Source organism: Halictus rubicundus, unplaced genomic scaffold (genome assembly GCF_050948215.1).
Source record: "Halictus rubicundus isolate RS-2024b unplaced genomic scaffold, iyHalRubi1_principal scaffold0647, whole genome shotgun sequence".
Classification (NCBI taxonomy): Eukaryota; Metazoa; Arthropoda; class Insecta; order Hymenoptera; family Halictidae; genus Halictus; species Halictus rubicundus.
The window spans coordinates 1,548-16,598 of NW_027489188.1; the positions used below are offsets into that span (position 1 = coordinate 1,548).

General features: G+C 45.9%; 1 protein-coding gene across 1 annotated transcript; it reads left to right on the top strand.

Annotated features, from left to right (window-relative positions):
* Positions 1–1,887: 1,887 nt before the first annotated feature.
* Positions 1,888–6,963, top strand: LOC143364530 (uncharacterized). Its single transcript, XM_076804822.1, has one exon. The coding sequence runs from the start codon at positions 1,888–1,890 to the stop codon at positions 6,961–6,963; it is 5,076 nt and encodes a 1,691-aa protein (XP_076660937.1).
* Positions 6,964–15,051: the final 8,088 nt, after the last annotated feature.

Genomic DNA, 15,051 nt, shown 5'->3' on the forward strand with positions numbered 1-15,051 from the left:
TAAAAGAGGCTTTCGCAAAGCCAATTCCTCAAATCATAATATGCAACTGTATTATTGCAACTCCTTCCGTAGAAAATAAGCATGATTATTCACGAAGCACACGATAGTCTAATTGGAGGACATAAAGGAATCACAAAAACCTACAATCGTATTCGATCGAGATTTCATTGACCACACATGCGTAATGAAATTCAGGACCATATCCGAAAATACAAAAGTTGCCAGGAAAAGAAATAAGTCCGTATAAAGATTTGTCAACGTATGCTCATCACCGACACACCTCTGGACGCATTTGACAAAATTTCTTTGGATACCCTTGGACCTCTACCGATCAGCTCCAGTGGAAAAAGGTATATTCTCACAATTCAAGATAATTTAACCAAATATTGTTTTTTTTTTTTGTAGACGTTTATTTTAAAGTGGACGCATTAACAGCTAGGTCATTAGCGACCACATCAGTTACAATGGAATATAACAGAGAAGGTTACGGTTATTTTTTACATTGTGGTGGGTACAGCAAAAACAAATTTATAACATTTTATATATATATCAATCGATTTAAAAAACAAAAGGACGTTTCCAATATTGTTTTCATTTAAATTTGTCATGAAGTCATTTTCGATGGAAAATCTGGATCGTTGAGAAGAGAATTTAGGACATTCGAGTAGGATATGTCGGATGTTGTTGGATACGGCGCAAGTTGTACATTCCGGTGGGTTTTGTTTAGTTATCAGGAATTCGTGTTCCACAAATATTGTGTTGCAGTCGCAATACCGAATATTCGAGCAACCACTATAGCCGATGCTTTCGCAAGACATGTCATCGCAATTTATGGAACACCTCGAGCCATATTAACAGACAAAAGAACCAGCTTCATCGGAAGCCTCATGAAAAATTTATCAGAAATTTTTAAAATCAAACAGATCACAACTTCAGGATACAGACCACAAACCAATGGATCATTGGAAAGAAGTCACATCGTCCTTACGGAATACCTCAAGCATTACATGGATAACTACAAGGACTGGGGCTTACTAATACCGTTTGCTATGTTTTCCTACAATATATCTGTTTAAAATCTGCATCGGCGGATTTCTCGTCGCCGTCTTCATTATAATTCGATTCCCCGAATTATACCGTTTAATCCGGGTATTATTGCCACCGACACCGGCGTCGTGCATGAGCGATCACGCATCGGCGTTTTTGCCCGTCGCCGGTAAACACCGTCTTCCTCGCGCGACAACAGTCAGCTGTTCGAATTTGTAAACACTGGCTCTCGTGCGATTCTCATGCACGCGCCGCGCGGGCCGTTGGTTGTTTTCCAAACTCCGAAATCCACTGCCTCTACCCTTTGTTCCCATCGCAGCCCCGACCGTTGGGACGCCGTTAGGACGTCCTAACGAACGGGCTGCTCTGCCTCATCCTTGCCTATTTCGAAAATCCCACTCCTCATCCTGCCGAAACCAACGGCCCGCGTTAGTATAAGTAGACCTGCGTTTCCGAAACGGGTCTCCTTTGACTCCTGCTCGTGATCGACTGATCCTTGCATAGCGCTGATTTATTGTCTTTACGATCGACTGATCGCCGTCTAATACAAGTGTCTGCGGGCTTCGCGTTCACTCCTGTACCGTTACTGTTGCCGTTCGTGAATATATCTTTTGTTTTCATTATATACTCTCTCGTTCTTCACACTATCCTCCTTCCTTACATATTTCACTTTTCTTTCTCTACTGCACCTTTTCTGAGTCCGTCTGACTCAGCACTTGGCTATATTCCGCAACATTTGGTCCTTCGAGCCGGATACCTTTCCACCTTTCCATCCACGCGCACTTCTCCATCTCTTTTCTTGTATACTTTTCCTTTCTCTTCTTCTCCTTTCTACTCTTCATGGACTCGCTTATCGCCCATCAACACATTCTGTTCGGGCGCATCGCACGAACCGTGGACAATCTCCGGAAGCAGGGCAAAGCGAATATCAACAAGGGGACGATTTTGGCCAAACTGTCTTGTTTGGACCAGGCCTGGGCGCAGTTTCAAGACCGCGACGCTCAAATCATCGCCTCCACTACTGAGGAGAACCGTCAGGTGGACTACTTCACCGAGGACTTCTTCGACCAAACGCAGGATGTGTACTGCAATCAGAAGGGAATTCTGTCCACGATGCTCGAAGACGTCGAGCAGAGTCAGGCACCCTCAACTGCAGGACATCCACCCACGCCAGGGCCCAGACCTCGATCGTCACTGCCACGGATCACACTGCCCACGTTCTCCGGTCAATTTACTGACTGGACGCGATTCCGGGACCTCTTCATGTCCTTGGTCATCGACGACGAGGCCTGGACGGATGCAGAGCGCTTCCACTACCTGTCGGCGAGCCTCACCGGGGAGGCAGCGCAGCTGATTCAACGGATTCCCGTCACTGCCGCCAACTTTGACCAGGCCTGGAAACTGCTAGAGCACCGCTACCAGAATCGACGACTTCTGGTTGCCGCGCAGTTCGACGCATTGTACAACATCAAGCCATGTGTCAATCACAGTGCAACGGAGCTCAAGGGCCTCTTGAACTCCACGTGCAACGCGACGGCGGTCCTGAACAGCCTCGGGGTACCAGTCACCGACGAATCCCACTGGATCGTCCACCATACCATCCGTCGACTGGACAGACACACCTTGAAGGAGTGGGAAAAGTCCCTGGGAAACAGCGTGAATCTCCCCGCCTTCTCGGAACTCCTCGAATTTCTCGAGACGACGACGAGAACTCTCGAGGCTTTCGAGTTCCGTCAGGGGACTCGCACTCCCGCACCATCAAAACCGCCGCCCACGAAGGTCAAGGCGCTACACACCGCCACGGACGCCGCATCGAGGCCTCGGTGCAACCTGTGCCAAGGAGACCACATTTTGTGTTTTTGCAGCGCGTTCCGATCCTTGACCCCTGCAGCCCGTCTCCAAATGGTCACGAGTCGCCGCTGGTGTAAAAACTGCCTCGGTCCGCACACCGTCGGGAACTGTCCGTCGGCAAAGCGGTGCCAACGGTGTGCCCAACCACACCACACGATGCTGCACGAGGCGTCCGACGGATCCAGCAACGCATCGACGGTCGCAACGCTGCACACCACGAAGAGGCTCAACTCCACCTCGGACTCAGTTCCTGTCTTGCTCGCCACCGCCCTGGTCACAGCGACTGCAGGACGCCGGATGGTCACAGCTCGCGCACTGATTGACCCCTGCTCTGAGGTGTCGCTCATCAGCGAAGCACTGGCCCAGACGATGCGACTTCCTCGGACGTCGTGTTCGCGCCTGGTCCTCGGCGCCGGAGGAAAGGCCACAGCAACCTCCCGAGGAAAGGTCAGACTGACCCTGACGTCAACCGTTCCCGGACTCGGACGGTCATGCACGGTGGAGGCACTGGTGCTGCCCAGGCTGACGGCCTACAAGCCCTCTGGTGCCACCCACACTCCGCGCTGGCCCCACATCAACGGCCTGCCGCTCGCAGACCCCAGGGCAACCTCGGCGACACCGATCGAGCTCCTGCTCGGAGCGGATGTGTATCCCCAGATTCTTCTGGAAGGGATACGTCGCGGTGGACAACACGCTCCAGTCGCTCAAGAAACCATCTTCGGGTGGATTCTTTCAGGGCCGACTGCGAGAGGAGGATCACCCTCCCGAATCGTCTCCACTCACACGACCACCACGGACGATCTGGCCGCTCTGGTGCGTCGCTTCTGGGAACAGGAGGAAGTTCCAACGACCACCAGGCACTGGAACGCAGAAGAAGAGGCCTGCGACGAGGGGTTTCGTCAGACCCACTACCGGCAGTCGGACGGACGGTACGTGGTTCGCCTCTGCTTCAAGGACGCAGTCCACGGATTAGGGGAGACGCACAGCGTTGCCCGACGCATCCTGCTGTCCACCGAACGGCGCCTCCAGACCAGTACGACCCTCCGTGACCACTATCACAACTTCATGAGAGAGTACCTGCAGCTCGGCCACATGCAGGAGGTCGCCAGGGAACTCGAGTGTCCCCAAGCGCCGCACTTTTACCTGCCTCATCACGGAGTAATGAAGGGCACGGGCGCCTCCGCAAAATTGAGGGTGGTCTTCAACGGGTCCCGACCATCTTCGACCGGCCGCTCGTTGAATGACCTCCTCTCCGCTGGTCCCAAGTTACAGCGCAACCTCATGGACATCTTACTGAGGTGGAGGCGACACAAGTTCGCTTTCCTTACGGACGTGGAAAAGATGTACCGCCAAATCCAGGTGCATCCCGACGACCGGGACTACCAGCGAGTGCTCTGGAGGGACAACCCGGACCAGAGGATCCAGGTGTTCCACCTCACCACCGTCACATACGGACTGACCTGCGCCCCTTTTCTGGCCATCCGCACCCTGCTGCAGCTTGCGGACGACGAAGAGGAGCAATTCCCACGAGGTGCCGCCATCCTGAGGGAAGCCACCTACGTGGACGACATCCTGTCCGGAGCCGATAGCGAGGACGAGGCCCGACAAACCCAGGAGGAACTCGTCGGAGTCTGCAGGGCGGGCGGCTTCACGCTAAAAAAGTGGAGCGCCAACAGCACCGCCCTGACCTCGCACCTGCCCGACGAGGACCTTGCCCTGTCCTCCACGTTACCTTGGCAGCCAGAGCTGGGATGCAGTGCCTTGGGGCTGAAGTGGCACACACAGTCTGACATTCTGACCTTCAGTTTCCAGGGCCCTCCGACGTCTCCACTTCCGACACTATCGAAGCGGTATGTGTTGTCCCAGGTGGCAAGATTGTTCGACCCCCTCGGATGGCTGGCACCCGCGACCATCCGAGGGAAAATATTCCTTCAGCAGCTGTGGCAGCACCGCCTCGACTGGGACGAGCAGCTTCCATCGACCGCAGCTGAAACGTGGAGGAAACTTTCCGCCGACGCGGCCAACCTAACGTCGCTGAGGCTCCCACGATGGCTGGGCACGGAGACAGCTACGACCACTCAGCAACTCCACGTCTTCGTGGACGCCTCCGAACGAGCCTACGCTGCAGCCGCCTACATCCGGACCAGCAACCCACACCGGACACAGGTCACTCTGGTTGCAGCAAAAACAAAGACAGCGCCGCTCCAGAGCCTGTCTCTCCCACGGCTCGAGCTGTGCGCTGCAGTACTGGGGGCCCGACTGCTATCCCACCTACGCCGCGAGATGGGACTGCAGTTCGACACGAGTCACCTCTGGTCAGACTCCACCGTCACCCTCGCATGGCTACACGGTGAACCGACGCGGTGGCGTACTTTTGTCGCCAACAGGGTGGCTGAATTCCACCGAACTGTACCGGACGTCCGCCTACACCACGTCGGCAGCCAGGACAACCCTGCCGACTGTGCCTCGCGAGGCATTCCCGCCAGCCAGCTCGCGAGTCACCCCCTATGGTGGCACGGACCCGCGTGGCTCACCGAACGTCCCACGACGTGGGACACGACCTCGCCCACGCTCGACACCACCGAGGAGGAGCGGGCCCCGACGACGACCAGCTTCCACATCCGGACAGCCGACACGGAGCACGAGTCCCTGCTGCATCGTTACTCATCGCTGACCCGACTTTTGAGGGTCACTGCCTGGTGTCTGCGTTGGACGAGACGTCGACCAGCTCCGTCACCAGGAGACGTCTTCCCGATCCTGCATCCAGAGGAGGTGAGCCAAGCGGAGGCGCTCTGGATCAAGATTGTGCAGGGATCGACCTTCGAACGAGAGCTCTCTGCTCTCAACAATGGACAACCTCTTCGACCGTCCAGTGCCCTCCGAGCGACGACCCCGTTCCTCGACAACCAGGGCATTCTACGGGTGGGAGGGAGATTAAAAAACTCCCTGCTCTCCTATGACGAGCAGCACCCCATCATTCTGCCATCAGGATCAAAGTTGACCGAGATGATCGTCGAGCAGCACCACCGACGGACACTGCATGGGGGTGTGCAGTTGACCCTGGCATCCGTCCGCCAACGATTTTGGATACCACAAGGACGCCAAAACGTGAAGAAATGCGTCTCCCGCTGCATCAGATGTCTCCGATGGCGGGCGGCAACCGCCAGCCAATTAATGGGCGACCTACCACTCCACCGGGTCACGCCATCGCGCCCATTCACCCACACAGGCGTGGATTACGCCGGCCCGTTCAAATTAAAAACGGCGCCAGGACGTGGCCACAAATCTATCAAGGGGTATGTGGCCATTTTCGTTTGTTACAGCTCCCGGGCAGTCCATCTCGAAGCTGTGTCGGACTACACCACGGCCGCCTTTCTCGCAGCATTCCGGCGATTCACTGGCCGACGGGGACCATGCGCCTCTGTAACGAGCGACTGCGGCACAAATTTCGTGGGGGCTGACCAGGAACTGCGCCGCATGTTCCGGGCATCGTCCAAGGAAGCAGCCGCCGTCGCCGGACAGCTGTCCAAGGAGGGAGTGCGGTGGAAATTCATTCCACCAGGAGCACCTCACTTCGGCGGGCTATGGGAGGCAGCCGTCCGCTCCGTGAAGCACCATCTCCGTCGCGTCGTCGGCGACAACGCTCACACGTACGAGGAGCTGGCGACGTTCCTCTGCCAGGTGGAGGCGTGCCTGAATTCGCGTCCACTCCAGGCACTGACGGACGACCCAGAGGACCTGACCCCCCTGACGCCGGGACACTTCCTCGTCGGAGGCCCCCTCCTGGCCACCCCGGAGCCCACGCTGCACGACGTCCCTACCTCGCGGCTCTCCCGGTGGCAACAACTCCAACAGCGGGTGGAACATTTTTGGCGACGTTGGTCCGCAGAATACCTGCACCAAATTCAAACGCGAAGGAAGTGGACAACCACCCAGCCATCCCTGGGCGTCGGGGACCTCGTGCTGGTGAAGTCCGAAGCCACCCCCCCCCACGAAGTGGCCGCTCGCACGCATCACCGACGTCCACCCTGGAGCCGACGGCCATGTCCGGGTCATCACCGTTAGAACAGCCACCACTTCGTTCACCCGGCCGGTAACAAAAATAGTCCGACTTCTCCAGACCGGAGAGAACCAGGCATAACCTGCCGTCGCGCCGCGCCGTCCGTCGACATTCCCCCGCTTCCGCGATCTGTCCACATTCGGCGATAGCCGAAGGCGGGCGGAATGTTTAAAATCTGCATCGGCGGATTTCTCGTCGCCGTCTTCATTATAATTCGATTCCCCGAATTATACCGTTTAATCCGGGTATTATTGCCACCGACACCGGCGTCGTGCATGAGCGATCACGCATCGGCGTTTTTGCCCGTCGCCGGTAAACACCGTCTTCCTCGCGCGACAACAGTCAGCTGTTCGAATTTGTAAACACTGGCTCTCGTGCGATTCTCATGCACGCGCCGCGCGGGCCGTTGGTTGTTTTCCAAACTCCGAAATCCACTGCCTCTACCCTTTGTTCCCATCGCAGCCCCGACCGTTGGGACGCCGTTAGGACGTCCTAACGAACGGGCTGCTCTGCCTCATCCTTGCCTATTTCGAAAATCCCACTCCTCATCCTGCCGAAACCAACGGCCCGCGTTAGTATAAGTAGACCTGCGTTTCCGAAACGGGTCTCCTTTGACTCCTGCTCGTGATCGACTGATCCTTGCATAGCGCTGATTTATTGTCTTTACGATCGACTGATCGCCGTCTAATACAAGTGTCTGCGGGCTTCGCGTTCACTCCTGTACCGTTACTGTTGCCGTTCGTGAATATATCTTTTGTTTTCATTATATACTCTCTCGTTCTTCACACTATCCTCCTTCCTTACATATTTCACTTTTCTTTCTCTACTGCACCTTTTCTGAGTCCGTCTGACTCAGCACTTGGCTATATTCCGCAACAATATCAGTTCACGAAGCAACAAATTTCATTCCTTACGAATTAATTTTTGGTAAACCAGCTCGTGGACCAAGTTCATTTCCGACCGGCCCAGATTTGAACACATATGGTTACCACCAATCTGAATTGATCGCGCATATGGCTAAAATACGTAATTTAGCAACCGATGTCTACACCATTCCTTCGCAAAATAGAAAATAAGTTCACTACACGACACTTCGCCACACTACACCCGACATTTTGTTTTTCATAGTTTCCAGGACGTTTTTCCTTCTCAGGTCGAAAGCATCACGCAAACCGCGATGTTTCATTTAAGGGTGGAGATGTTACGTATGGAGAACGTTTTCTCTACGTTCATCTCGATTAGAATTTTCTATTCTCTTCCCTCATAACGAAAAGCGTCCCAACAGGCGCTCTTTTATTAATGGAAAGATACCGTATGACTTCTTTGTATAAAAATCTTTAGAACACTCCCTTCTGGCATCCGTTAATTAAAATTCTGATAGGAAATAGCCTGGATAACCTCCTATTAATCCCTTTTAACGAAAATCTAACTGAGGCCTGGTTTTCGTTAGAAGTGACAAAAAATGTGAGTGTGACCCTACTTGACATCAAATTTTAAACAGAGCACCCCTTTCATTTTCAGAGTATATAAACCCTTTCGTTTTCATTCTTTTTGGTCAGTAATCGTGCAGTCTCGTGTAGTCACGTCGCGTTACACGAGATAGGGTTAAAGTACCTTTCGAATCAAATTTTAACCGTATAGATTCCGTTAGTTCGGCTTCTATTTGGCATTTAACAATTGCTCTTAGACCCCGCATTGCCAGTGCGTCAAAACCGTGCATCATAGGTAACAATTCTTTTATTGTATAATTACTTTAAATTAATTCGCGACACCAACAACAACACTTGTAACAACTTTCAATTCAGAATATATTTGTCTTGTTTGGTAAACCGCGCAATCTGTAAACCCTTAATGATTTTCCAATATCCTAATCTAATAATTGAACGTTCCCGCGCGATACAATGCACAATCTTACCGCTCGGATTGTATCAATTAAATTATATAAGTTACGAGGCCTACTAACTATCCTAGCGGCTTCCTGATTTCGCATCAGGTTCCTCTGTGAGTTATCCAACCTCCCAGCGACTCCGCAATTTCGCATTGGGTTCGTCCGCATACCTTAACTAACAAATTGAAACCATATTCCTGGAGCAATAACCCCTCGCCGGCCACTCGCGTTGCTCACAGCCCTGGCTCGTAACAAATGAAATGTAGACAGAGATGGACAGCGGAGAGGAAACGAGAGTGTTCACGCCCAGGATTTTAGTGTCCTCGGTATAGTGCTGCCCCCTAGTCTAATTTTTAGCCTGGACCAGAACCTGCATCATCTTACCTGCATCACAGACGAGGTATAGGAGTAGACCAATCACCCAATGTATTTTTCTGTCTCACGCACGGGGGGGGGGGGGGCTCTAGAGCACCGACGAGACATTTAGAAAGACTGCCAGAATTACGGGAGAATGTGTCGCTCGAAAAATACGGTGTTGTCTACCGCTCTCTAGGATAGATTTTGGCTGGAGTAAGAAACAGAAGGCCAACGACGGTATCTCGTCGGTGCAGAAGACCACTAAGGAACTTCTCGTCGCTGAGAAGGTGAATCATCACGGACCCATATCGATTATCAAATGTTACATTCTCCGACAAACGTATTCAAATTAAAAAGATATTTTTTTTTAGTGTTGCTTTTTAAGATCTAAAATATTAAAAGTAAAACTAATATCAAGGACGAAAAATTCGTCAAAATATTTTACGTAAGAAATTATTAAAGCATAATTTTAGGAAAATCAATTTCTACTTCCATATGAGATACCTTAATTTGTAATTTAAAAATATTTCATGAACAAGCATTATTTCCTTACACTTTTTTTTTATAGATAATTGTTCCAAGAATCGATCTGTGGGAACAGAAATATGTTGAAAACCAGAGTAGCGTTTATTTAACGTACTATTCCGAATAGTATAGAGTTTGAGAGAGAATCACGTGGATGAATTAATATAATATAAAATAATATAATTGTAGAAGCAAAGATGGGCAAATTTTTATTGAAATAGACATTTCAAACAGCGAATAAAAGATAAAAAATGATTTGTTACGCGTCAAATAAAAATAATTATGTTATCTCTATTCCGCACGTAATGAATTTATTCGACGAATAAAGATTTTTTTATAAAGACCGACCAACAGCCTACAATGTAAGCAGATGGAGAATCCAACATTATTGGCAATTTATGCTTTTATGTTTTTAATCAGAACAATATTGTTAATACGAATGAGTTGTAGAGCTCATCCCGATCAAAATGAGTCTAAACACGACATCATTTGGACTGTCTTTAATGAGATTGTAATTTTTATCGTAACATTACGTATCAGTGAAACTTGGTCGATTACACCCGAATTTGATCTCATTTTCATCAGGAAAATCCCCTCCATTCGCTCGTCACAATTTCATGAGGATATATTGCACAATCTAAAAGTTTAAACTTTCATTCGTGCGCGATTCTCCACCCGTTTACATTGTATGTCGTCTGTCGTCGCTGGGTCTTTGAAGCTCGGCACTCGGCAAAAGTTATTCGAGCATTTATTTGAAGCCTTCGAATAAATGATACAGATGAAAGATGAAAAAATTTCTCGTAGTTCGAATAAATCCGCTTCGAATAAAAAAAAGTATCTTTATTCGTCGGATAAATTCTCGTCGAATAAAATTATTTATTCGATACTCGTCGAATAAGGATACCTTTTTTATTCGAACCTTCGAATAACGAATAAAGATGAAGTATCTTTTATTCGAATCGTTATTTAAATAATTTTTATCTAATAATGCCCAACTCTGGGCACACCAGAATGACTGGCATTCAAAAGGAGAGAATATCCGTCTACGATACATATAATGTTGCACGGAGAAGCGGACAGCGAAACTAGAGAAGCGTCCTCCCCGAGGAGTGGGCCACACATTGTCGGCTATATCGGTGTGAGACCAGAAGACCACTACTAATCCAATCACAAAACTTCTTTATTTTTCGTTATTCTTTTTTTTTTTTTAACTTTTACCAACATATTCGTGACATTTTTCTGATTAAAATGAAACCAAATATGATATAATTCCGACGATAATTGCTTGTGCAATGAACGATTGATGTTTCGGACGCGAAGAAGGACAGCGTATGGGAAAGAAAGAGCCGCGGAGAGTCGAAGCGTTCGGAAAAGATGAAAGACTGGCGTGAGCTCTGGCCTTTAAATAAAAAAATAAACTTTTTCATTATTAATTATTTTTCTATCGGACTTTCACCAACATACTCGTGGCATTTTTCTAAGGAAAACGGTACCAAATATGACAAAATTCCGATGATATTTACTTGTGTAATGAACGACGGAAGTTTCGGACGCAAAGAAGGACAGCATATGAAAAGAAAGAGACGCGGCGAGTCCTTCCCGTCTCGAGTTCGACAGCTTGGTTTTCGCCGCGGACAAATAGATGTGGTTACTAATGTATATGTATTGACAATTACTCACAGAAAGTTAAATTTAACAATACAATTAATGATTATACATAAAGTTTATTGCTGACAAAATATAAAGAATATTAAATGTAAAGAAACAATTCTATAAGGTATAAAAAATAGCAATCAATACAATTATAATTAAAACTTAAAATGACAGACACTTTTCAAAACTTTTATCTCTAGCTCTATGTTAGGGATACAGAAGCTGAAAATTTCATCGAAATCGGTTGACGGAGAAAAAAACAACGTGCATTGCAAGATATAAGAATCTGTGTATCTGTGTGTCTGTACAAATAGCAATAATACTGCCACCAAATAGCTTTATATGGATAAGATCCGTCGAAAGTTAGTTTCATTACATAACACTTTTATTTCGTTACTACCTTTACTTGAATAATTGCAGTCCAGCATTAGAAGTGGTATTATCGGTTAAATAAGTAAAAAAATAATTTTCTGTGTTTGTTACTACGGATCACAATAAGAACGATTGAATTTTGTCATTACTTGAATATTGTATTTATTCTTTTTTTTTTTTATTCTATAACTATTACAGAATATATTTTGTTGAATAATCATTATTTTATAAATATCGCAATAAGTTCCAAATTAATTAATTTCACCTATAAACTATCGATTATAAAATAATGATTACAATGGTGAATAATATGGAAAATAAGAAGGCAATAATAGTGTAATGAAATTATACAATAAAAAAATAATTATTCTCATTCTACGCATTATCCGTTTATTTATTGCCTATGTCACTGACGTTTCTTCCGTAATTCACGAGCAAATGTTCTATTTAGGTAGCGAGCGCGGCATGTTTAGCGATGTTGGTATTTGAGATCAGTGATAGTTCCACTTTCTTAGTTCCACAACCGACGAGAGTATCTCGACATTGGGGCCGTTACCGACCGATCCCAGCACCCACCTGGCACTAGGCCTGCAGCCAAGCTCGCATATGCGAGCCGAGCTCGGGTCCAGTCGAGCCGGGACTCGCTTTTCGAGTCGAGTCGAGTACTCGCATGATGCGAGCTGCTCGCAACGAAGCGAACGGCTCGAAATAAAATCAGGCGTAAAATGACATGATGCGAGTTACAGCAGGAAGATCAGCACATTGATATTATCAAGCATTTTAGTATATTGACAATGCTAAATGTTTGCGATGTTTTATTATATATTTTGATAGTGAAATGTTGATTCAGAATTTGTATAACCCTTATTGAAAATAATTATGCAATAACAACTATTTCCTAGATTTATGTAAATAACTAGATGTGATCTGTAAAGAACGGTATTTTATATATTCCTTTATATTATACTCCGGTTCACTGTACAGTCGTAAAAATGTGTTGTCGCAAAATTGTTTATAATGTTGAAAATTAACGTGAAACCAAGTTGGAAGTTGGAAGTTCCAACAGCCTGTCATTCGGTACTGTGCAAGTATAGGTGATAAGATTTAAAAGGGCATAGCCGATTAAGATGGTCAAAACAATTGGAACCGCAAAAAGATTCCATTTCAAACAGTATTGATTTCTTGATTTTCTGGAAATGACAGACGTAGAGTTCAAAATTCTTTTCACGGAATCTTACCAATTTTCACAAGCAATTTCATATCTGGCGGAAATCGTAGACGAACACAATAATATAAATATTCATTGCCTAATCAATGTTACTTCAATATTTTTAAAACATTAAAAAAATATTGTTAAAATCACATGAATAAATAATATAAGAAATTGAAAAAATAAAGATGATGTATGGGAAAAAACATTTACCACCGACGGGATAAGAACCCCAGCGTATCCGCTCCTTAGTTCGACACACGTCCGGCGATGTTACAAAACTTTACGAACATTCTGGTATATATCACACAAAATACAATTTATTCTTTCTCTAAAATCACATTTCTTAGGTCAAAGAATTACTTGTTTCAATTTAATAATGCTAAAAATTACTTAATATATAGCTGCGATAAAACCAACAAGTGTAACTTTCCTCCTAATAGCAAAAACGTCGAAAAAATTCGGTTTTTATTGTTTTTTGACGATGATGTCCCACAACAAAAAATCTAAAAAAAATTGACGACACTGCCTGTTATAGTACTTTAACAAGGAACTAAACAGTAGAATAGCATTTTTCCGATTTTTTGGAGGTTTTTCATTTTTTTTACGACCACAGTTTGTAACAAAAAAATCAGAAAGTTTAAACTTTCATACGTGCGCGATTCTCCATCCGTTTACATTGTATGTCGTCTGTCGTCGCTGGGTCTTTGAAGCTCGGCACTCGGCAAAAGTTATTCGAGCATTTATTTGAAGCCTTCGAATAAATGATACAGATGAAAGATGAAAAAATTTCTCGTAGTTTGAATAAATCAAATAATACTGCCACCAAATAGCTTTATATGGATAAGATCCGTCGAAAGTTAGTTTCATTACATAACACTTTTATTTCGTTACTACCTTTACTTGAATAATTGCAGTCCAGCATTAGAAGTGGTATTATCGGTTAAATAAGTAAAAAAAAATAATTTTCTGTGTTTGTTACTACGGATCACAATAAGAACGATTGAATTTTGTCATTACTTGAATATTGTATTTATTCTTTTTTTTTTCATTCTATAACTATTACAGAATATATTTTGTTGAATAATCATTATTTTATAAATATCGCAATAAGTTCCAAATTAATTAATTACACCTATAAACTATCGATTATAAAACAATGATTACAATGGTGAATAATATGGAAAATAAGAAGGCAATAATAGTGTAATGAAATTATACAATAAAAAATAATTATTTTCATTCTACGCATTATCCGTTTATTTATTGCCTATGTCACTGACGTTTCTTCCGTAATTCACGAGCAAATGTTCTATTTAGGTAGCGAGCGCGGCATGTTTAGCGATGTTGGTATTTGAGATCAGTGATAGTTCCACTTTCTTAGTTCCACAACCGACGAGAGTATCTCGACATTGGGGCCGTTACCGACCGATCCCAGCACCCACCTGGCACTAGGCCTGCAGCCAAGCTCGCATATGCGAGCCGAGCTCGGGTCCAGTCGAGCCGGGACTCGCTTTTCGAGTCGAGTCGAGTACTCGCACGATGCGAGCTGCTCGCAACGAAGCGAACGGCTCGAAATAAAATCAGGCGTAAAATGACATGATGCGAGTTACAGCAGGAAGATCAGCACATTGATATTATCAAGCATTTTAGTATATTGACAATGCTAAATGTTTGCGATGTTTTATTATATATTTTGATAGTGAAATGTTGATTCAGAATTTGTATAACCCTTATTGAAAATAATTATGCAATAACAACTATTTCCTAGATTTATGTAAATAACTAGATGTGATCTGTAAAGAACGGTATTTTATATATTCCTTTATATTATACTCCGGTTCACTGTACAGTCGTAAAAATGTGTTGTCGCAAAATTGTTTATAATGTTGAAAATTAACGTGAAACCAAGTTGGAAGTTGGAAGTTCCAACAGCCTGTCATTCGGTACTGTGCAAGTATAGGTGATAAGATTTAAAAGGGCATAGCCGATTAAGATGGTCAAAACAATTGGAACCGCAAAAAGATTCCATTTCAAACAGTATTGATTTCTTGATTTTCTGGAAATGACAGACGTAGAGTTCAAAAT

Bases quoted from the DNA above. Each gene is read 5' to 3' on its own strand.
- LOC143364530 (XM_076804822.1), top strand. From the start codon at position 1,888: ATGGACTCGCTTATCGCCCATCAACACATTCTGTTCGGGCGCATCGCA.